This window comes from Pseudomassariella vexata (assembly GCF_002105095.1).
Source record: "Pseudomassariella vexata strain CBS 129021 chromosome Unknown BCR38scaffold_12, whole genome shotgun sequence".
In the NCBI taxonomy this organism is placed as follows: domain Eukaryota; kingdom Fungi; phylum Ascomycota; class Sordariomycetes; order Amphisphaeriales; family Pseudomassariaceae; genus Pseudomassariella; species Pseudomassariella vexata.
In genome coordinates this window covers 652,173-674,873 of record NW_024467967.1, presented here as the reverse complement: position 1 = coordinate 674,873, position 22,701 = coordinate 652,173, and the positions used below count along the sequence as shown (strand labels likewise).

The 22,701-nt window shown below is 48.8% G+C and overlaps 7 protein-coding genes across 7 annotated transcripts; 2 read left to right on the top strand and 5 right to left on the bottom strand.

The window, feature by feature from the left end:
* Positions 1 to 52: 52 nt before the first annotated feature.
* On the bottom strand, positions 53 to 821 carry BCR38DRAFT_53423 (uncharacterized protein). Its single transcript, XM_040865450.1, has one exon. The coding sequence runs from the start codon at positions 613 to 615 to the stop codon at positions 160 to 162; it is 456 nt and encodes a 151-aa protein (XP_040712524.1). The 5' UTR covers positions 616 to 821; the 3' UTR covers positions 53 to 159.
* Positions 822 to 859: 38 nt separating this feature from the next.
* Positions 860 to 1,869, bottom strand: BCR38DRAFT_443904 (uncharacterized protein). The gene has a single exon (XM_040860907.1). The coding sequence runs from the start codon at positions 1,567 to 1,569 to the stop codon at positions 1,213 to 1,215; it is 357 nt and encodes a 118-aa protein (XP_040712523.1). The 5' UTR covers positions 1,570 to 1,869; the 3' UTR covers positions 860 to 1,212.
* Positions 1,870 to 5,730: 3,861 nt separating this feature from the next.
* Positions 5,731 to 7,239, bottom strand: BCR38DRAFT_460045 (tannase and feruloyl esterase; the record flags this gene model as incomplete). Its single annotated transcript, XM_040862367.1, has 4 exons — positions 5,731 to 5,966; positions 6,036 to 6,633; positions 6,689 to 7,107; positions 7,137 to 7,239. 4 exons carry the CDS (start codon positions 7,237 to 7,239, stop codon positions 5,731 to 5,733), a joined length of 1,356 nt encoding a protein of 451 aa, XP_040712522.1.
* Positions 7,240 to 10,048: 2,809 nt separating this feature from the next.
* BCR38DRAFT_412288 (uncharacterized protein) lies at positions 10,049 to 10,797 on the bottom strand (the record flags this gene model as incomplete). The annotated part of the gene is made up of 2 exons (XM_040858674.1): positions 10,049 to 10,340; positions 10,634 to 10,797. 2 exons carry the CDS (start codon positions 10,795 to 10,797, stop codon positions 10,049 to 10,051), a joined length of 456 nt encoding a protein of 151 aa, XP_040712521.1.
* A 2,748-nt stretch (positions 10,798 to 13,545) lies between these two features.
* On the top strand, positions 13,546 to 15,475 carry BCR38DRAFT_53371 (uncharacterized protein). Its single transcript, XM_040865449.1, has 4 exons — positions 13,546 to 13,687; positions 13,996 to 14,132; positions 14,203 to 15,106; positions 15,164 to 15,475. The coding sequence occupies exons 2-3, from the start codon at positions 14,027 to 14,029 to the stop codon at positions 15,069 to 15,071; spliced, it is 975 nt and encodes a 324-aa protein (XP_040712520.1). The 5' UTR covers positions 13,546 to 13,687; positions 13,996 to 14,026; the 3' UTR covers positions 15,072 to 15,106; positions 15,164 to 15,475.
* Positions 15,476 to 15,575: 100 nt separating this feature from the next.
* BCR38DRAFT_488274 (P-loop containing nucleoside triphosphate hydrolase protein) lies at positions 15,576 to 17,551 on the bottom strand (the record flags this gene model as incomplete). Its single annotated transcript, XM_040864251.1, has 2 exons — positions 15,576 to 17,288; positions 17,357 to 17,551. 2 exons carry the CDS (start codon positions 17,549 to 17,551, stop codon positions 15,576 to 15,578), a joined length of 1,908 nt encoding a protein of 635 aa, XP_040712519.1.
* Positions 17,552 to 18,262: 711 nt separating this feature from the next.
* BCR38DRAFT_412285 (uncharacterized protein) lies at positions 18,263 to 18,672 on the top strand (the record flags this gene model as incomplete). Its single annotated transcript, XM_040858673.1, has 3 exons — positions 18,263 to 18,320; positions 18,354 to 18,466; positions 18,520 to 18,672. The coding sequence occupies 3 exons, from the start codon at positions 18,263 to 18,265 to the stop codon at positions 18,670 to 18,672; spliced, it is 324 nt and encodes a 107-aa protein (XP_040712518.1).
* Positions 18,673 to 22,701: the final 4,029 nt, after the last annotated feature.

Below are 22,701 nucleotides of genomic sequence, written 5' to 3'. Positions count from 1 at the left end.
TCCTAGGCCTATGTTCTTCTTTGCCCGTTTTCCTGTATGTAGTTTCATGTAGGTTTGATGATACCATCTGATAGACGTTGGTTGGCGCATAGGGTGTTAACATGAGACCAAAGTTGAGTTGAGATTTCCAAACCCCCTTTCTCCCTTTCTTCTGCTGTATTAATGAAAGCCTTTGGGTCTCTTGTTTGACGAATACGGGTCCGGCAGATTCCACCACCACTCAACTTCACTCTGGCCCTGCCTAGGCAGATGCGCTCCGTTCCACGGCGACTTGACCCGTGGATTGTGGTGGAACGGAGTCTTAGACCGTGGAATCCGGAGGTGTTGAGGGACAACCTCGTTTACAGACATTGGCGGCGTTTCAACCTGCGCCGCTCTTTCCCTCAACCTATCTGTGTTGATCAGGTCGGAAAGGAAGCGCGGTGTAGCTCTGCTTCCGCCGTTGCTTGGAGCCTTGTGTGATGATGGGCTCGGCTCTTGAGGGCCCAGACCTGGTGTCGGACGAGCCAAAGTTGTCTTTGATGACATTTGTCTGAATTGAGAACTCGACATTTCGATAGTCCCAAAAATTCGTTGCAGTAATTGCAAGATAGTGTGTAAGCACGAAAATAACATTCCAAAATAATGGGATAATGGGCAAACATGCCATTTAAGTATGCCTTGTCAGTTGGATTTGGGGGCCGTTTTCGCCCCTGGATTGTTCGCAGTCGCACTTCGTCCAGTGATAGGCATCCATGCAGCCTGATCCTGACCTGATGACTTGTAACTCAAATACGGCTGACGAGGCTCCGCAGAATTTTCGCAGTTGGGGTTCCACAGAGGCTCATGTCTGGTTTGGTTGGATTATGGTTGGATTACGATGCATAAGCATATGCAGCTCTCTCGGACGTCAAGCAGGCTAGCGGCCAGGCTACAGCCGGGGTTCGTCATTGCGGAACATTATAGCTAATGGTATTAACCGTTTCTTCAGATCGTCATTCGAGTTTTGCATCACTGTGCGCTGCTTGTTTTTGCTTGGTGGTTGATGTAAGGCGACAATACAGGAAGTAGTATGCCCTAGTCTTACAGGTTAGTATTGGACTCTTACGCAATACTAAAAAGGTGAGGCTATCATGTTTGACAGCCCAAAACTAAAGCAATCCAACTCGCCTCTCCTCTACACAGCGGGACAAGACCTTGGACAGCACAATACACAAGAAAGGCTTTTCGTGCTCAACTCTTGAGGTCCGGATTCGCCAACAGTATCAGGAACGCCGTCCTCATCTCCTCCTCAACCTCATCGCATAACTTAGTGAGCTGCCTCAGCTCGTCTCGTATCTCCTGCATTTCTGTTCTGCTTTTGAATAGAACGAAGGTAACGCTACTGTACTTGTCCACCTCGCCTGATGCGACTGCACACTCGGCTGCTGACTTGGTGAGTCGTAGCTCGCGGGCGACCTTACCTTGTCGCTCGAGGAGCGCTTGGATTTCGGGCTGCAGTTCCATAATGCCTTCGCGGGATTTGATTAGGGCGTTTACTGCGAGGTTAAACTGGGTTTGGTCAGATTTGGGTTCGTCGGTAGTCGGCATCGTGTTAGGTATGTACAAGTGGGAAGAAAAGATAAGCAATTCGCAAAGCCCATTCGAATTTGGGACTGATCAGTTATATTGTATCTGAGACGTGGACAATCACAGCTGAGCACAGGTGCGTGATATCAATAATACCTGACTCCCAGTTCCGGGTCTTTGAGTCCAAATGTGTCTGTGTGCGAAATGGTTTGCTTTTATTGATCCGCATCGAACGGGAGGTGTTGCATCGAAAAGTGCTTCTAGAGTGCGTGTGTGTGTCACTTTTGATGTTGAACCCCTTCGTTCGATGTCAACACTGCCAAGCCAGACAGGTCTCTGGCCCCTCGTCTTGCACATTCATGGATATCCTAGGATGGAGTTCAGCAGCTGCTTTTTAGACTATATTACATCTCGATTTTAGAGATAATGAGTCCCTCTCCCCCTTCCCCAATCTTCATGCACTAGCCTTCTAATGTTGATCATCCAACGAATTGTATCACCCTATGTCTTAGTTGAGTTGAGATAGAACGAATCCTGTGTTATATACCAGTCTAAATCAATCATCTACTATATCAGCCCAGTCCTGCGATTGCTGGAATATGCAGTCATAATAAAACCGCCCGACATATTGTTACGAACCGTTGGCCCGAGACCAACATTACAGGCCCGTTGGCAGGCCAGGTGGATACAGACGCTAGGATCACGGGACCCCGCATCGGAGAAAGGAAAAGACCGACAGGTCACGTGACCTACAGGGGTGGATATGTTGGTCAACTACATATCCAACCAACAGGATATGTTGGCAGAAAACATATCCAAGTGGGGATCAGTGAAGGAGAGACGGATATATAAGGGACAGGACTCCCAGGCATTTCATAGATAGACAGTCTCTACTTCAGTGATCAATCTAAGCATCAATCTAACCCATTGGTGAGGCAAACTGCCTTGACGACTCTATTCCCAGTTACCCTACTTGAATACTTCAGTTACCCAGAGCCCTATACTCCATACGTCAGACCCCGATATTATTGCTTGAGGACTCCGCAGCAGGACTTACTTACTAGCACAAACCCTTACAGACTCTTTAGTGGTTTACGCAGCTAGACTATTAGAGGTTTCGTTACACATATTTTCGAAAGATGAGATTATACTGGATTAGCCCGATGTTTCAGTAAACTAACATAACCTAGTTAAGCTATCTGGCTGCGCCGTTCATTATGTCGCCCTCTTGCTATGAGACGTGAGAAGTTTACATTGCTAATACAATAATTTACACTAAGTGATGTTACAAGAACCATAACCTATCGTATCTCTCTTAAGCCGTGAATCGATTTGAGTGTGAACTCTCTTAACTACAGCTAATAACTATAATATATTCTATGTTAGCTAAATATGAGTGGTTACTTTATAGCGGCTAAACCTGAACGCCGGTATTATAAGTATGTGTGACGGGCTCACTGCGAAACTATACAGCTCAACATGGGCAAATACTGTTAATTATCTAACTGAGGAGGAAAGTAAAATAAGCGACTTTTCCGGGAACACAAACCATGTTTTTATATGCCCTCGATGGTTCCTTTGGTGGATCCGGACGCAAGGTTCTTGCAGCTCCGGATCCCATTTCAGGCACAGCCTGTCACAGTATGTGCTAGATACAGGGAAGTTGGTATAGAGCCAGCTTAATAGGCTAGCTGAACATTCGGCTTGGGTCTCTGACGGCTGATACGGCTAGGTAAAATAATTGGCTGGATGAATCGGACGAGGCTATAAAGGAGGCTATTGTCACGACCTGGGTTGCATCGCATTGGTAGAGACCTCGATTAGGTGCTATCGACGAAGATTCTACTCTAAGGAGCGAAGGAAAGAAGATGACAACTTAGGTTTGAGGGAGCGCGACTAAGTCATCCACGCTTGGCGGGGCTCCTACAAGGGTTATGATTGGCTTCCCATCTGACACTGCCACGGCAGGTGTTCCAGCTGTAAGTCACCTGGTTGTAGTGAGTCTGCGAGGGTTGACCTTCACAGCTATAGCCAACTCCGCCAGTATGTTCCTAGGGGACGGCGCCGGCGAGGGCAGCGATAGCCTCATTTCTTAGCCGTGTATCCGACTAAAAAGTTATTAAACTTTTCTTGCCTTACCAGGATCACTGGTTGGGTAACATCATTAGCGTTTTGCTTACTAATTTAATGGGTTAGTCCGACCCTTGAGCTAGACATAGGAAATATACACCGCCTGCTAAGAAAGTCGCATGTACTATGCGGTCTATTTTACATATGCATATTTTGTTCTAAATTTCTGGACATAAGTTTCTATAAGAAGTAGTAAGATCTGTTGCCTTTGCGTAGGTTTTACTAATATCGAAGTCGTCTAGTAGTGATTGTATAGTATAGGAAGGATGCATTCGTTACTTAAGTATGCATTGGGGTAAGTGCCGATCCTTATCTTATCCTACTGCCGTCTAATTCGCTACAGTTGAGAGCTTGAAAGCCCATGATGATGCACCCAGAGTATTCTGTTCATTTCCAGTGGCCAGTGAGCCGCCGCATTTCCGCGAATTCTCATTATTTCTTAATAGCAATGAACATTCTAGCTCGCAAATACTTTCGACACAATGACGCTAGCACCGTGTTCGTGCTGCTCAGGAAAGTGTGTCTACAATCTGGGCATCCCAATACAAATCCACAAGCACGCCGACCGCTTCGGCAACAATGTCGCACAACTCCTCGCCGACAGTCTGGGCGCAAAATTGATGGAATGAAGCATGCCTGGCGCGACTCTACTCAGTGTACTGAATGAGCCGCAAACAAACCACGGGTATACCTTTCCCTCACAAATCAACGACGTGCCCAGTGATGCTTACATAGTCCTCGTTGTGGGCGGGGAAAACGACCTAGGGTACTTCAGTGGCCTATTCACCGACAGCCTTGACTCTACTGGATCTCGAGGATGGTTCTTAGAGTATGCAGACGGGTTATGAGGGCGGAGAAGGACGATAAAAAGAACGGGTTGGATGCAGAGGGGATGTCGAAGCGGCATGGTATGGTGTTAGATGCGATTTGTGCAAAAGCTCCCCATGCGAAGGTGAAATCTGGGATTGATGTGTCGTTTGGTGGGGATCTATTCGTGAAGCATGAGAAAGTGGTGGAGCAGGTGCGGGTGGCTACAGTGAAGGCAGTTCAGGGGCGGAAAATATGGTGTGCGAGGATCCCAGTGACGCAGGCTAGTGGGCCTGGAACTAGAATACCCCTGGGTCGACTCCCTCTGCATCGTGCAAGACGAGGGAGATTGGCCGCGCGTCTGGCAGTTATAGCGAGGCGACTATCCCATTGTGGTATCACGAGAAAAGATGGCCAAAGACAGGTTCATGCATGACCCCGAGCCAGAACTCTTTCTAAGAGACATCTTTAGAATTCCGGCAATGAACTACTAGGCTATAAAAGATTCACGGAAGCTCTATCGTTCTCGGCGTAGTCCCAGGTCGCGAGGCTGCACGAATATTACCCGGACACGGCGGAGGTGGATTTCGTCGGAACGCTTCTTTAAATCCCTAGCACAATATTGAGAATAGGACGTCACCATGATGCTCAGAATGTTCAGACTGACGACTACCCAGTCGATTTCGACGTGTACCTGCTTGAAATTTGCGCAAAGGGCCTTGCTACGAATCCCGACTTTCTTCGATGTGGTTCCAACGGCCCTGTAGAACTGGTCCTTCTTATAGTCGCCCAGGAAAGGCTGTCTAGGTTTGTGAGAATCGGATGTTTTGAGTTCTGTCGACATGATGAACGTGTAAATGTGAAGCCAGACGATATTTCAGTTGCAGAATGGAATTCAATGGCGCGCAATCAACGGGAATGCTTTGATGGCTAAGAGTTTGCGGATTTTGAGTTCGAATAACTGTTCAAGAGTCATGTATGTAGACTTGGGAGACGATGTATAACAGGATATTATAATCACACACTATCAAAGTAAAGATTGGTATACTAAATATGTGCCTTGAATAAACTGAGTGGTTTGAGGCCTTTTCATCTTTGAGTCAGAAGTGCCTTCATGTAGATTTATATGAAGGCCAAAAAAGATGTTTTTCTTTCTTTCTTCTATGGTGGTTACTTCTGGTTTGAGGCGGGGTTTTGTAGCCCTGTACTTGGCCGTACCTTCCCACCTCTGTACTGTACCAATCCTTAAACACCACACTCAAACGAAGTCCAGTCATTACTATCACCCCCGAGGTATTTGGCCGTTTTCGGCCAAGGACACAACTTTCTCGTCTTCTTGCTCAGGCTCTCATTCGTTGGGTCGCTGCTCAGCATTTCTGTAGGCACCTCTGCAGTCTCAATCCATTGGACTAGCGATTCCAGCGAGTGCCACTTCGCCGGGACTTGGGGATAATTGGTGGCTGCACCGCAGTGTCTACCGCCTAAAGTCACATTATTAGTATAGTGCATTTCTACAAGTCATCCAAAACAAAAGCAAGGTGGCCACTTACCAGGTACCATGAATAACCTGAACCAATCACCGACATCTCCGGCAAAAAATTGCTCGAGCTGTCCCAAGTGCTGGATTGGCCATGTTGCGGCATTGTAGGGGTCGGCCCAGGATTGCAAGACGAGCATCTTTCCTCCAGCAGCCTTGAAGGCCGATAAATCTGGACTGATCTCATCGATGTAAGTGCCCACTTTCTCATCCAGAGCATCCACATCAGTGCCCCAGTTGAAAGTATCGGCATCGTACGTCAAGTTGTCGAAGACCATATTCTGGAGGATGGGGACGGCGAAGGCATCTGCGAGAGTTGCCTCTTGATACATCCATTCAATCTCGCTTCCCACGGAGAATCCGGGATACAAGCTCGTGTTGGTGGTGGCAGAGCGAGGCCCGGCATATATCTTCTTGGCTGCGGCTATTTGCGCTTGGGTCAGACACGTGGGTGAATTGGTCGAAGAAGAGCATTCCAGCGAAGCGATATCGAAGTCGCAGATCAGGGGGTTCTCGATGACTCCATCTTCGACGCCGTCCAGAGTGTCACACTCTGATAGGGCCGTCCGGGTGATCAGGTCCAGAGTTTCTTGAGGCAAGAAAGACAATCCCTGCGAATCAGATTATTAACACCAGGCTCAGCCGTGAGGACTTGGAAGGACATGCCTGAGTTTGTTGCGAGTTCCACAAGAACGACAGGGCGAGGTGAGAGTACCAGTTCCCTGGACACCCAGCCACAATGCCATCAAAGAGCTCAGGATGAAACTGAGCCAAGGCAAATCCCTGGGCACCACCAGTAGAGCAACTAATATAGTAGCTACGTTTCGTTTTTTGGCGGTAAAACGCTTCGATGAGAGACCTGGCAGCCGGTGTGAAATACGCAATCGACTTGTGTATCCAGGTGTTGACTTGATCGGCGTCATGCATATAGGATATGCGTACCCCCGGCTCTCCAGCCCCGTCATTATTCTCCGATGCCCGATGCCCGGAATCACCTCCAGCTACAGCATAACCGCTGTTGACTTTGTCTATCATCTCCGACTGCAACCCCCGTTCCCTGGGTGCAATGTGAGCATGCAATTCAACTAAAGAGAATGATGGTGATAGGACTTACAAACGACAACGAATCGGCCGGTGTAGTCAGCTACGTCCGGGAGCCAGACCTCGAACATGACAGATCGTTTGTGCCGTATGATACTTTTCCAGAGATGAGACATACTGGCACCGCGTTGAAGGTGTTGCTGATGTTCAGCGCATTGGTAGGATAGTAAGTGGCGTTCAAGACTCGGCTGTTATTGCCAATAGCCTGCGTCGATGCGCCAAATTTGGAGCAGTCGGCGACCTGCCATGGGCCTTGAATAGACGCTCCAAGAGCAAGGATTTGCAGCGAAGCAATCGGAAGGAGTTTCATCCACATCATGTGCACGAGAAATGACCTGCAACAACGAACAACGATCCTAACTCTTGCCCCGGAAGAGGGCTGCCGCCGTATTTATTAGCAAGCTAGAAAGGCAGGGATTCAACAGGTCCCTACAGTAGAGTGATATCACGAACGCTAGTGGTTATCCCTGTCATACTCGCCACCATGCGGTGTGCAGAGAGAGGACAATAAGTAGATCGGTTTATTTCAGATAGGGGTTAGAATTTTCTGCCCCGCAAGTGCAGAGACACAGGAAATTAAGGACGACGCAAACCTGCGGGTCAGGAATCTGGCATACCTAGTAATTACATTACTCCGGTAGACGCAACCGGTAGAAACACCTAATCCGGTCAGAATTCTAGAAGCAAGATCATGTCACTCAATAATCCATCTAGTTTCCTCTATACTGGTTGAGAGTCCCCGACCTTACAGGAAATCTCGAGTTTACCTCGAAGTTGGGACTCGGATAAGTCTATCCTCAGCTTGGAGAAAAGACAGGGATATCACGAGGTCGAAGACGGAGTATAGTGAAATTGGGTCCATGCCGCCAAGGCTTGGGGAGAATTGCGGGGAACAGACAAGTAAGACTATTGGCTGGACCTTCCCAGCGAACTACCAAATGCTGGCAGTTAACCTCTGGCCTTGAGCTGCAAAGCTGTCCACTGTCGGGTGTTTCCCGTACCGGCGACAGACCGGCTGAGCAGTTCTCAGATACAGGACAAAGTAGACTCGATTGTGTTTTCAAGGTGGGTCTTTGACAATGGGTGCCGCGTGTCCTTCAACGGGAGGTTGCGAAAGATTAAGTTGACTGCCTGATATTCGGCTGACTAATAACCAATCGGGTTTATGGACAACGAAACCCAATTTCGAGCCGTATTATGCGCCTGTGCAACGGGAACTTTTTACAGCCAACTTAGACCTCACTGCAAAAAGCCTCTATGCCAGAGTTTCCACTGGTTTCGTCGTAGCTTTGACGTAACTGACATCCGGGGCTATTCGGCTCTCACCATGAGGTAGTAGACCTCAGAGGACTGAGCGCCGCAAGAGACTGTGCCGTTAAGGGCTCTATGTGCTGAACTGCAAGTGAAATCTACAGCCTCAGATATTACCAAGGACGATTGTTGCACAGCTTATTGCATGATTTTGAGCGGCTATGGGCCATCTGGGCTTGATAAGTTAATGCGTATCGAAACGCAGGCTTGTTCCTGAACAAGTGGGTGATTGTTCAGTCAGCCAGTTATACTATATGTTGGTGCCGACTGCTTGCCTGCAGTAGACGGGCATGCTGAATGCGTCTAAAACCCTAGCTTTCATGGTGTTAGGCAAGATCAGGCACCTCCTTGACCCATGTTGATGACCTCCCACTCCAGCCTAGTAAGAACTAATCGTCACCAAAAGCAGTTATAGATTCCAAGTTGTCGCTACAAAGTACTCTCGCCTGTATGGATTCAGTGCAGAAACCAACACCTCCACAACGTCTCATGCTCAGTATTGTTTCTTGTTTGTGTCACGGTTAACCGTTTCGTCTAGAGGTGCTTCTCGTGAGGTGGATGACCAGAAATTGACAAATTCGTTGTGCTTCCTGGTATTGCACCCACGGTGGTGATCCGGTTACTGGGGTCTAGTTGGCGCACTCAAAACCCACGTTCCTTTGCAGCGATATGTGTCTCTCCGAACCGCCAGAGTGTGACGAATGCGATGCTGACGTCGAGGACGGCGATGTTACCGCTACTGCCACCGGATGAGTGAAGAAGTTCTGAAACCAGTCCGCTACCCAAATTTGAGACGGTGATTTGGTGCCCGAAGGTGATGGCTTTGTTGCGGACAGCACAAGTAACAAATGGACTATATGGCCAAGCTGGCAGACATGGAATTAGGTCCCAAAAACAACTGCATGGAGATCGAGAATGATCACGTCGCCTTCGACAAGTCCTCTACGAACTTTGAAGTCGTGGAAAATGAAGTCATGGGCGGGTTGGCATCACCGACACGAGGACTATTTCTCTCTTTACTACGAAAGTCTTATTTTCACTGATGCGCAAGCTAGTTTTCCACGCAGGCCTTAACCTGCATAGCGGAGGTCCGACACTGGGAGATAGGTCTTCCCGGCGAGACTCAATACGCAACGCAGATAGTTGTGTTGGGGCTTGGGCCGGTATAAACTAGAGATAGCCCTGGCAACATATCCGATGTAAGCTGAAAGTAAACCCCATCCATGCTTCAGCAGCTCCACAACCAGGAGAACATCGAAAGGGACACGTACAGCTTGCAATTGGGTAACTATGAACAACGGCCCCGTAGCATCCTTTGTTGCGGCGGCTACGAGCAAAATCGGGCTCTGGGTATACTTGGAGTGATCTCGCTCACCGCTGACGTTGGTGACTATGCCAGGACTGCCCCTTTAATGTTCTTGCGATATGTGACCATCGTTATTCAAAGACGGACAGAAGATCAGGAGTGTCTACGAGAGCGCCAGAAACAATGCGATTGCAGCGCAAACAACGCGGAATTACAGAGGAGCAACGGGTTCAGCTCTCTTCGTCGCCATTCCAGGATATCCGTACATATATATGCCCAATGGAACCTGCGAAGGCGCAGCCAAACACCTATCCGTCACATGGAGCGACGAGTTCCAGGTCTACAGCTGAAACACCGATGCGTCTCAATATAAGCACATCATCGAAGGACCAGGATTCGCTGAGCCGTCCGGTATTCTCGTCGTTGGGCGAGCATTCCTCCAGGCCGCCTTCTTCGCCATCAACTTGGACCAACGAGTTGCCTTTCTTGCGTAGGCGCCAGGTCCGGATCTCGATCAAAGCATTGACCCCATGAGATCTTCGGAAAACCAGACTATCGAAGCAAGCCCCGTCGAGAATTTTGCGAAGAGTTGAGCAAAACCTAAACGATTTTTTCAGAGAACGCAATTATGAAGGTGGGTGGTCCCATCGGACCCAAAGAGCTTGCTGGTTTGGACGAGGGCCATTGGGGACCACGACCACTACGGCAGGAAGTGGACAATGCCTCCGCGGCGTGGTGTGGAAAATGTGTAGATGCATGAGTTGCCTGGTAACCTGCGGGTTTAAGAACTTCATCGAGGACGCAGTTGAACTAGGAAGGCTCTGAAGAGTCTGCTGCTAGTAAATTCGCGGTATACGGTTAGTAGAAAGAGGATAATCAGGGAATGCTCACACTGCTCTGGATCGAGTAGCTCGCAATTTGGCTGAAGCTGTTTCCGGACGCCGCGTTCGACTCCATCCGCGCCTGCGAGAAAAACACCCTCTTGGACCCTATTATCCTCTAGTTTGTAGGACGAGAACTCTTTCTCATGCTCAACAGTTTCCTCATTTCCAAGCATCATCAACATCCGAACCCGGGACCGACCCGGGACCGGTCAATGGGCGTCGAGTCCGCATACTGAAGGCGCACCGCCGCAAAGAAACCGAACTCTTAGGCGTCCACATACCGCACCGCAGTGGTCGCAATTTTGGGTTTCGTAGGAGTGAGGGGCTATGGGTGGCTAGGACTAGTCAGCTTCCTGCGACTAATCTAGGACTCTAAGCCTTATGTAGCGTGCGGCCGACCAGGGACGGTTCAACTTCTGGGCCCGCCGCAAACCATCACTTCACATGGAATGAATTATGGAGAAAACAGTTGTATAATGGGATGAAATATTTTGGGAACGAGGAGTAATCGGACTAGCCTCTAGAGATTGAAATGAGTTTCATGGGTCTTGAAATGTGAAGGCACATACGGTTGATGCAACTCAGCGACGTCGGCCCCCTGGAGGATTTCATGCACAACTAATTCAACTCACAATCTATATTTATCTGTTTTTCAAATCCAGTTTGGCACCGAAGGGTAAGGCGCTGTATGATGCCTATGCTGTAAGAAGGGCACCGAGTCATAATATTCCAAGGTATAGCCAAGTCCGTTGCTTTAGAGTAGGTTATTTGGAGTTTCACGAATTGCATAGCAGTTGGTACTCGTACCACATAAGCCATATACGACCTACAAGTGAGTACATTTAAAAGTCTGCTGTTACAACTACCAGTCGTAACCTAGTGCGTGAGTTGACCTGTAAAGACAGTAAACACCTTTCAAGCAGCACTGCCGTCCGCCCCTCTAGTTGCAGAAATAAGTATTTCACTTTTACGACGCACACAGTGTCTTTTTACGCAGGAGAACATTTGCCCTTGTGCCTTTGATTCTGAAGATCCCGACATTTCTGTATTTCGTAGTAATTGGTTAGTGCCCACACGATTGGTTTACCGGTTTACTAGCGCGACATATTTGTTGTAAACCTTATCTCAGCCTGTATGGTCCATACCTTGAAGTCCTCATCCCTGGCTTAATATGGCTCATGCTATAAGTGATATCTGCCTTGCCAACCAGGCGGAATGGCGAGCACGTCCAGGGAGAATCCAGCGCCATGTCGGTCCCTATAGGAAGGGAATGTCCAACTTGAATTGCAACTTTGAAGTATCATATGAACGTCAACATTCATTGCCACTGCGGAATAATCAAGACCACTCAGTTTTCCTAATCATGCAATACTACTCGGGGCGTGACCGCTTTCTTTGCTGCCGAATTTTGAGATTGTCCCAAGAAACAGGAACTACAAACTCGGTGTCATCATAAGAAAGATTTTGGAGTCTAACTCGAGGGCCCAATCTGCCCCGTAACACAGCCCTAGGTGACGATCTCTCAGACAAACCGACTAAGCACAAGACCCCTCCTACAAGTCCAGACGCGTTCAAACTTCTGAATTAGGGGGACAGACATAAATGGCCCCGTGGCTTTATGATTCAGTGCAAGATCGCCCGAGACAGACTTCCGTTGAACCATCGCTACTGCGACGTAGCGTCCGTGTCGGCGTAAGTTAGCCTCCCCGGTCAGCCCAGGTACTGAGTGCTTGACGCGGCTTTGGCCCACATTACCGTTGAAGACCCAAGGATGGATAACGTGATGTCAATTGAATTACTGTATAGTTTCTGCCCGCAGGATTGCCGCATATATTCTAATAGAGTAAAGACTACGTGGCTGAGAGGTGGACATCGCCCGTGGCTGGCATTGGGGCGGTCAGCAGATGAGTATAGCGGAATCGGGGCGATGCATGCAAGCACAGAGAATTGAGTAAACCTTCACGTGTAGAGAACGAGTTTCGTAAGACAAAGTCCAGCTTGCAGTGGAATTGATGGTGGCTAGGCTGTCGAAAACTCGGAGCAAATAGCCGGCCCTGCCATATACCACACATGACCTAATTTGGAAGGATTGTGAAGCCAAAGAAGTCCCATGCTGCAGCAGCATGCATAGCCACGAGCGAGGCAAATAAACGATCTGATTTTGCCACTCCTTGACTCATCATTTGACTTTGGATTGCAGAGGACCTTGGGATGCTTCTTGGCTGCCTTGGGAATAGTCCCAATAGGACACAACTTGCCTAATGTTGCAAAGTGGATTTCGCTTCCGCATTGCCGCAATGGATCACCATGTGCGATTTACCATGGTTTTCGTGCGTTAATTCTTTACAATGCACCTTCCCCACTGGTAAGGATTGAGGCAGTGTTGAACGATTTGACATGTGTCGATAGATGTTGACATCATGGACAATGCCAAATGCCAAATGCCAAACTGCAAGGTCGATAAATTGTTCGACGCAGGACAGTGGTGTGTAGTAGCGAAGACGTAAAAGAAGACACATTTGCGCCAAATTGGAGCGGGAAAAAGACGCTCGAGGTATTTATTATTGTGGTCAGACGACACCCCTCGGTTCGATGTTTTGCCTCCGCAGGAACCGTATAGCCCGAATCAAAGGGTTTCAAAGGCCAAGCTTTGTGCACCTTCCAGGGTAAGTATGCTAGACCTGTAATGGGCAAGTCCGCAAGGTGGCATGATGCTGTTCGGGAATCGGCACGCTGATTGGCATCCATGACAACAACGGCATCCTTCTCCAAGCTACAAGTCCTGTGGTTTTCATTTGTATATGCCTAGAGTACATCGCCTCATTGGGCTGACGTTAGTTTTGCGCGCAGGATTGATGGTTTTCATACAAACAATGGGAAAATACGGCTTCCATGGAAATCCATCCGAAGTTAACAATAGCCATTTGAAGTTATTTCCACTCGTAATTCGTGTCACATTCACACTTCTTCATCAAACTGCACACTCGGCAAGCCCAAGCTCCTTCAAACACTGCCCCAACTCTCCCCGCACTTTTGTCAGCTCGGACCAATCGTCACCCGTAGGTGCGTTCCGCTACAGCCTTTACAGCTTGCAGCCCAGACACTAGCTTGGTACGGAGATCCTACCTAGTCTACATCAACACCTCCCTCCGTCGCATTACTTTCGGACACCTCACCTTCCTACGTCTACTGTAATCCCTTGCAAACAGCAAACAGATACATAATCCTCTGTGCTCGCACTACCTAAAGGCCTCTGGCTCAGCATTTCCCATTATCTTACCTAAAAACTCTCCATCAATGTCTCATACATCAAGCAGCATGGACACATCCACAGTGAAGAACAAGGGTGTTGACACCGCCAACGGAAGCAGCAACAACGTCGGCTTCCGGCCACAGGCCAACATGGCTGCCGTTGCCGTCGAGCCTCCGCGCGAGGAAGACTTGCAGGCAAGTTATGCCTCCATTGTCGGCCATGATGCGAATCCGAAAGGCTGGTATGGATCCATGAGTAGGTGACCCACAGAGCTACCCCGCCATCCTCCAATTGCAAGTAATCAATAACACCCTCTTCCACACAGTTAACGCGCTCGGCTCCTGCGTTGGTACCTTTGGCGCCGTTCCCTGCTGCATCTGCTGTCCGAACCCCTTCAAACAGGTGCACCAAGGCAATGTCGGTCTCGTCACAAAGTTCGGAAAATTCTACAAGGCGGTTGACCCCGGTCTTGTCAAGATCAACCCACTGTCAGAGCGCTTGATCCAGGTCGACGTCAAGATCCAAATTGTCGAGGTGCCTAAGCAAGTGTGCATGACCAAGGATAATGTCTCCGTTCAGTTGACCTCCGTGATCTACTACCACATCACCTCACCACACAAGGCTGCCTTCGGCATCGCCAACGTGCGCCAGGCCCTCATTGAGCGTACGCAGACGACGTTACGCCATGTCGTCGGAGCGCGCGTGCTCCAGGACGTGATCGAGCGCCGTGAAGAGATTGCACAGAGCATTGGAGAGATTATCGAAGACGTCGCCGGCGGCTGGGGTGTCCAGGTGGAATCAATGCTCATCAAGGACATTGTCTTCTCACAGGAGCTGCAGGAGTCCTTGTCGATGGCAGCTCAGAGCAAGCGCATTGGAGAATCCAAGATCATCGCTGCCAAGGCAGAGGTCGAGAGCGCTAAGCTCATGCGCCAAGCAGCCGATATCCTGTCCAGCGCGCCGGCCATGCAGATCCGATACCTGGAGGCAATGCAAGCTATGGCCAAGAGCGCCAACAGCAAGGTCATCTTCCTGCCCGCTGCGAACCAGACTATGCCCAGCAATGCGGCTTTCAGTGCCGCGATGGCGGACGCGGGCAACTCTTACGGCGAAGGCTCCAAGAGCCACGACTTTGGCAGCCAAGACCAGGGCTTTCAACAGGCGATGAACGCACGCGTTGTCGAGAACATTTAATCGTCTCGTCACGGCCCCACCGTCCTATCGGTGTTGTATGATAGGATCTGTAACTGTATGAATCGGTGCGTGATATCTAATGATGGTGGCAGTTACGACTTCCTCAAAACGAAATATCTCTTCGAAGCCCTTGGATGGATCAGGGCCATGATGGGACGGGACGGGACGGGAATTGGTTCAGACAGTTATCGTGTATACCCAGCATCGTTCGCCTGGCTTAGTGCTTTCATATTAAATACCCCTGGTCAGAGATCAGAATGTCATGAGATGTTTAGTTTAAACGGCTCACTACCCCTAACCCTAACCCTAACCCTGATGTATAGATGTATATATATAGATGTATAGATGAACAAGGAATGATTGTGGGAGACCAATTTAACAAGAGGTTGGATGCTACTCTCGCTTCCCATAATATGTGAATACTTGTACAAAGACTGCTTCATGTGTAACACGACCCCGAGACTCATGTGCTGCGAAACTTGGGTATTCACATTCCTACACCAACTAATCAAACCCATTAAATTCATCATCGCCACCCGCCGCCTCTTGAGCAAGCTTTTCAACATTCCTCCTCCTGACCTCAGCAAGCAGATCCTCTAATTCGCGCTGCTTAACCTTCTCCTCATCCGTCATTTTCTCCCACCGTTCGACATCCTTCTTCTTCCGCCTCTTCTCGCGCCTCACAACCCTATCGTCCTCCTTCTCATGCTTGCCGCTCCAAGCCTCGGTGTTGCGCTTCCGCTTCGCCCGTTCTGCTTCCACTTTGTCGGCAAAGTTGGGGTCGGGATTGTGGAGCGCCTCGAGACGTTGCTTCTCGCGCGTCTTGTCCTGGTATGCGTAGGTGTCCCAGTCCATCTCCGCGCCCAGCTTCTTGTCGCCCGGCCAGTTCTTGAGCTCGGGCATTTTCGGGAGACGAAACATGCCGAACGAGCGCCCGAGGTCAGCCCAGTCGAGGTCCGCGACGCGGAAGATGGAGCTGGCCGTGTGCTTCCCGTACGCCCGCACGAAAGATACGAAGGCCTTCTGAGCTTTGTCGTGGAGAGCACGATCTTGACGCACTATATCTCTAAATCGCTCGGTCACTGCATCTGCTTCTGAGTCGCTAATTGTGATTTCCGGATGGGTGAGAGGCGAGATAGGCGTTTTCCTTATTTCCAAGAACGGGACATACTCCTCTTCCTTGCCTGGCTGGAGGAAGACGACCGCTAGGCCCTTTCGACCTGCCCTTCCAGCACGTCCAGCCCGATGGAGAAAGTTTGATGGATCCGAGGGTGGATCAATCTGGACGACAAGATCCAATTGCGGGATGTCGAGACCGCGTGCGGCCAAATCTGTACATAAAAGAACCGTAGGTTGAGTTGACTTCAAGTACTTTTCGAGGTTCTTGCGTCTCACTTGATCCTGGTGCTTCCCGTGTAAGGGAATAAGCGCAAACCCATCTGGTAGTACACTTGGCAGCAAGTTTTGAAAGTAATCGACCGCGGCGCAGGTCGACAAGAAAATAATGGTCTTCTGAGGCCGGGGTTCCAAACGCTCCAGCAGCTGCCCAAGCGCTGGAAGCCTCGCGCTCGCCTTCATTACCAGGTAGCTCATTTGTAAACTCGCTGGTGTTCGCCTGTCTTCCACGATGCCACCAGTTTTTATGCTTTTGACTCTTACGGCCACTTTGACGGGATTCCGTAGACCGACCCGAATGATTTCTCCAACAGCTTCGCTCACACTAGCGCTGAAGAGACCCGTTCTCCTCTGTTTCGGCAGATGCGACAATATTGATTGCAAGTCTTGCTTGAACCCTAAGTCGAGCAGGCGGTCTGCCTCGTCGAGGACCAGTACTTCAAAGGATGATTGCGGACAGTGAACGTGCCGAGAGCTGAGCATTTCGACAAGGCGCCCTGGGGTCCCGACAAGCACGTTGGGCGAATGCCGAAGGTAGAAACTCAGATCTTGAGCGGGCGTCATATTCCCGCCTACAAGCAGCTGTGGGACGACCGCCGGTTCTGTTGTCGCGGGCCGCTTTCCATCGCCGTCGTCGTTGGAGAGATGCGGGAGTATTTCGGACGATATTGGGTGAAAGGCGAGGAGCGCGGTCAGGACATTGTGTATTTGAGTGGCTAGCTCGCGGGTCGGCGATATGATGACGGCTGCAACATGATGTTTTTTCGTCGGTTCGTCAAGGGCGAGGATCTTAGAGATAATCGGGATTAGGAAAGCAAGAGTCTGGAAAGCAATGGAGTTAGGAAATGCCTCGCAAAGATAAAATAATGCCCTCCCTTCGAGGTACGAACCTTTCCACTGCCTGTCACGGCTTCGACGACCACATCTTTGTTTGTCAGAAAGAGAGGAATGACGGCAGCCTGCGCTGGTGTCATTTTCGCAAATCCCATAGCTGCGATCGCATCCAAAATCCACGCCGCGAGTGGAGGAGTCAGCGCATCCCAGGCCCTCGGGTCTTTTTTCGCTACTTTCGCTTCGGGCGCCATGATTTCGGTGAGCACTATGCTTGGTAGTCGACACACGCAGGTTTAAGTGAAGCTATTCTCTTGCTTCTGGGTTTGTCAAGGAAAAGCTGCCCCACCAAAACGGGTTGAGGCCGATTTTTTTGGGCGATAATGATCTTATCGCAATTTCTTAAGGATGGACCCACTTCTGAATAGCCCCATAATTCTACTAGTCAGGACAGGGACGTAACAGCGTACTAGTAAGGGTGTAATAATATGGGATAGCTCGATATTCCAGTGCAGTAGATCAGGAATAACTTAGTGCTCCCCCTGATTGCGCCATTTATACTGTAACTTCATTAGTTGCTTAGTTTAGATCGCGTCAAGAGGTTACAGCTAGTGTTGGGGTTAAGCACACCCGGAACTATAGCAGTAAGAAATCTGATAACATGGATAACTTGTACTGATGTATAATAACAAATGATAAGGCCCCTTCTTGACACCTAAGTTAATGGTGATTGGACTTATTTTGGAGGTTATTATGCAGGTCTTTTTGTAACTATTCTGTAGAGTAGTTTGACCTGACCATTGGGCTATAACTTCTAGGTAGATTATTTCTAACCTGTAACAGGTGATTAAGTAGAAAGCTTCTAGAATACATAGGCACAGGTACATACTGAGGGTTAATCTCAGAAGCTAATTTCAAGAGACGAATGACCACAGAGTCCTCAGCATATTACAGGCATATCCAATATGGTACAAAAGGGGGAAGAGACAGTGGGCATGGACTTACTGCACGAACAAAGCCATTGTGAGGCAGTTATTATAAATACATGCATTTCAGCGAATCAACATGATCTACCTTGTCTGTATAGCATAAACTTTGTATATCTGCATATTTGCGAACGCATCGACAGTATTATCCTGCAGGTCCTCACGCAGAGCTGTACGCCTAAGGTATACTCCCTACAGTGACTCCGAGCACCATCCCGACTGATTATATGTTTTAGGTGTACTGGAATAGCTACAGAAAGTTCGAGTTTGACGACACCAACACCGATCCCGCGTCGTTCTGTGACGACATCAGGTTTGGACTGCGCACCGAGGCTGACCCCAACACTATCAACTGCGACGTGGTAAACCCCAGGGATAAGCGCGATTGATATGACCCAGATCGCCCGGCTTGGATGTTCTGCCTGCTGGTCGTTAACGATTCAGCTTCACACGAGTAATACCTCCCTGGGACCCGACTTTGCTCATATCACTGAGGCAGTTCTGCGCCATGGCTTCCAAGACACTGTAGGAATTCTGCAATAATGAAATTGCCACTGATTGCTTCAACTTGGGTCTAATACTTATTAGCGTGAGTCGTCGTGCGGTCGCCCTTTACGAGCATTTTCGCGATTGGCGAATCAACAACATGACGGCCTTAGCTAGTTAAGATGATTTACGCGATAGAGAAATCTATATACCGCAGCTTTGTATTAACGCTTGATAGAATGCCATTGCAGGATGGCTGATTTCACTATTGCTCGGTGTATTCATGCTCTAGTAGACTATGCGAATACCGCCCATCCATTGGTGTTTAAATCGATCTAGAAGCGCGAATTTGCGTGCATTAATAACGGATAGCCCAGTAAGTTTGGTAACAAAATAAACGGCGAAATAGGTTGGAATGGGTTGGATTAGTTCAGGATAGCGTGGGATAGCTCAGTATTCTATTGTAGTATGCTAGGCAATACAATACTATTCTACCTGGATGTGCCGTTTATTTGCCATTGGCTTCCTAGTGGAATGATGAGGAGCGCCATGCGCCCTGCTAGAATTTCTCCTGGGCCATTATCTACATGTAAATGACAAAGTGGACTACAATAGGGGCTCAAAGAACCTGCTGGTGACTTGATCTTTCACGAAATCCAGAGATCAAGAGACAAAGCTCCTGTACAGGAAGTCAACTAAGCTCAATGACTATTTTCATCAAAAACCTATATCAAGCCGCTCCCAACATGAACAACCCAGCTCATTGAGTGCATCTGTGCCAACTTTGGACGTACGTTAAGTGTCCACGGTACGCGACGGCTGTAAAAAAGCCTGGGTGATTTCAAGCCTGCCAATGGACAAAGTCTAGTGAAATCGAGGTGTACCTGCGGCGTCCTTTCCTGTCTCTGCTATGGCAGATGCGACTCGAGTCCCAAGTATGATGTAGGAAATCGATAGCAAGCACGCTGGATTCGATAAAGTCGCAGAATCGGAGACTGCGATCTTGGCGCAAATTCATCTCAGGAGCGGAACTAGTCTGCATGAATAGCCATGGGGCTTTCGTTGAAGATAACGTTTAAGCAATAATATAATAACTAACAAGTTGGAAATTCCATTTAATTTTAGCTGAAACTTGACTATTGATACGAAAAGGTAGGGGAACCCACTGGTTAGGTGAATCCCATTCAATTCGGTACTATAACGTTGCGCACTGCTGCATTATAGTACCCTCCCCCTAGTAACACGCATCAACTATTCATGTTCCTCTATAGAGCGCTGAATCAATAGTAGTCACTCGAAAGTACTATGTAACGTACCCCACGGTCCAATTGAACACTTCTTAAGACCTCGTACAATAAGATATAAGTTAATTCAACTATAACGTAAAAAAATAATTAAAACTACTCGGAACTATCTTCTTCAGATATATCTTTACTATTCTGACAAGTACGCATATTATGACCGGGCTCTCCGCACGTCCTACAGCGTTGCTGAAGTATCTCTGGCCTCCTCGTACGACTACGACTCCAGCGCGATTTATTATCTAACTCTCCGTTAACTAGCTTCTGAGACTGTAAATATTCTCCAGCTTGTATACGAAGTGATCCTCCATACTGTAAACGTTTTTTTTCTCGTATAACGCCGCCGGCTAAGTGTCTCATTTGCCTTTCGAAGCGCGGCGTTCTCACCCTCTAAAAGAGCAAGCCGGTGCATAACCTGCGTCGTACCCTTCGCAAACTGGTCAAGTGCAGTAAGTGTAGCTGTCGGAAAGCCATTTTGATGTCGTATAACTCGGTTTTTCACGTATTCGGTCTGGGATTGTGCCTCAATTGGGTTATTTGGAGTCTTCGACTCCCAGATAATAGAAAAGCCAGACGAGGTACCCGGAGGTGTTGGATTATGTAACTCCACATCTAACTACGAAATCACATATTCCGGATCGTACGGTACGAGTCCTGCCCCTCGGAAACCTCCCTGGATATTTGATATCGTAAAAGTTGCCTGGAACGCTTTTAAGAACGCGGAGAGGAAGTCCTCCTTCGAGATATGGGTTATATGTGCCCGCATAAGATCCTCAATTTCTTTACCGTACGCTCTTTTCAGTGCACGAAAACAGCCGATATCGAGAGGTTGGAGCTCATGCGACGAATGAGCAGGCATACAGAGTGTGATAATAGAGTTCTCTTTACAGTAGAGCTCGAAAGCGGTCTAGTGGTGGCTCTCGTGGCCGTCGAGAATTAAGAGGCGATAAACACCTTTCGTATGAAGCTTTGTATGTTGATCGAAATGTCGAATCCAGTCCTCGCCTCTTTTATTTGTAGTCCAGCCATTTTTCGTAACCGCGATAACCCAATCCTTTGGTAATAGGCTATTTTCGTACCACGAAGATAGGTGAGTTTTACCAGCAAAGATGATATTGTCAGAGAACAGAATGCCATAGGCACCAGTGGGTGTCAGGACACTGAACGCAGGACACCGGCGGGCCGCCGGAGGGGTGTTTCGGACAAAAGACTCCCGAATCATGATTACAATCTATGTGAAGCTTTGGGATGACGAGAGTCAAGATCCTTGGCATCGCCGACCCTGCTGTTATGCCAGGTCCAAGCGGCGGCCTAGCTATCTATATAAGGACCATCTCGAAGTAGGATAGGGAAGGAGTTGTCAGAGCCACAAGTGTCATCCGAGGCGGGCCGGCTTCCACCAGGTAGGAAGCCGTTTGTGGCGAATGAGGAGCCGGGGAAGCCGTTTGTGGCGGCTAGAGAGCCGCTTGTGGCGAATGAGAGCCGTTGAAGCCGTTTGCAACGGATAGGGAATCGCTTGGTTGCAGATAAGGAGCCGCTATCCAAGATATTGGCCGAAGTCGGAGGAACACAGACATACGGAAGCAAACATCCAGAATCCAAGAGAGAACCTCGGCTGGCTATAAGTAAGGAGTCGAGACGGAGGAAGATAGAGAGGACAGAGATCAATGCATCACCGTGGGCACCCCTACCTGAGACCGCCAGTGACCACCCGGTATTACGTAGGAGGGACGCCCGTTACTCCCCATCACTCTGTACTATTGCCTTCGGCCTAGCCGTACCCTGACACCCCAGTTATCAGTGAAGGAGGGAATGGATATATAAGGGACAGGACTCCCAGGCATTTCATAGATAGACAGTCTCTACTTCAGTGATCAATCTAAGCATCAATCTAACCCATTGGTGAGGCAAACTGCCTTGACGACTCTATTCCCAGTTACCCTACTCGAATACTTCAGTTACCCCAAAGCACTATACTCCATACGTCAGACCCCGATATTATTGCTAAAGGACTCCGCAGCAGGACTTACTTACTAGCACAAACCCTTACAGACTCTTTAGTGGTTTACGCAGCTAGACTATTAGAGGTTTCGTTACAACCGACAGCCTTGAGGCGGTGATCCTGACGGTCTGCCAGCCGATACAGAAGCAGAATACTTCAGCAGCTACCGGCCTCATCCCTTTAGTAAAGCTGTATTGGGGGTGCTATCTTCTGTATCGGCTTGCAGGCCGTTAGTTACACCGCTTCCATAGACATATTGTGTACCTAGGTCTCTAGTTTGAAGAAAGCCTTGATAACCTTCATATTTCCTACTATAGTGACCTCCAAACGAAAGAGTGTGTGCCACTTAGGGCTACTAGAATTGAATAGCCACACGGTGTGATGCGTGCACCTAGGGGGGAGGATGCTATAATGCAGCAGTGCGCAACGTTATAGTATCTAATTGAATGGGATTCACCTAACCAGTGGGTCCCCCTGCCTTTTCGTATCACGGTGAAACTGTCGGACTTGTTCTCTAACGTCGTATAGAGAACCAGCTTATCAGTCCACAATTCCTTAGGCCTCTTCCACCTGTTGTACTCCTCATTATCGAGGTCTGCCGCCTGGAAGCCCTAGTACTGATTTGGCGG

What these genes read in the sequence shown, in the direction of transcription:
- BCR38DRAFT_53423 (XM_040865450.1), bottom strand. Translation starts at nt 615, where the DNA reads ATGTTATTTTCGTGCTTACACACTATCTTGCAATTACTGCAACGAATT.
- BCR38DRAFT_443904 (XM_040860907.1), bottom strand. Translation starts at nt 1,569, where the DNA reads ATGCCGACTACCGACGAACCCAAATCTGACCAAACCCAGTTTAACCTC.
- BCR38DRAFT_53371 (XM_040865449.1), top strand. Translation starts at nt 14,027, where the DNA reads ATGGCTGCCGTTGCCGTCGAGCCTCCGCGCGAGGAAGACTTGCAGGCA. An exon ending in AGGCTGGTATGGATCCATGA is followed by an intron (nt 14,133 to 14,202) that starts GTAGGTGACCCA and finishes TCTTCCACACAG; the next exon opens with TTAACGCGCTCGGCTCCTGC.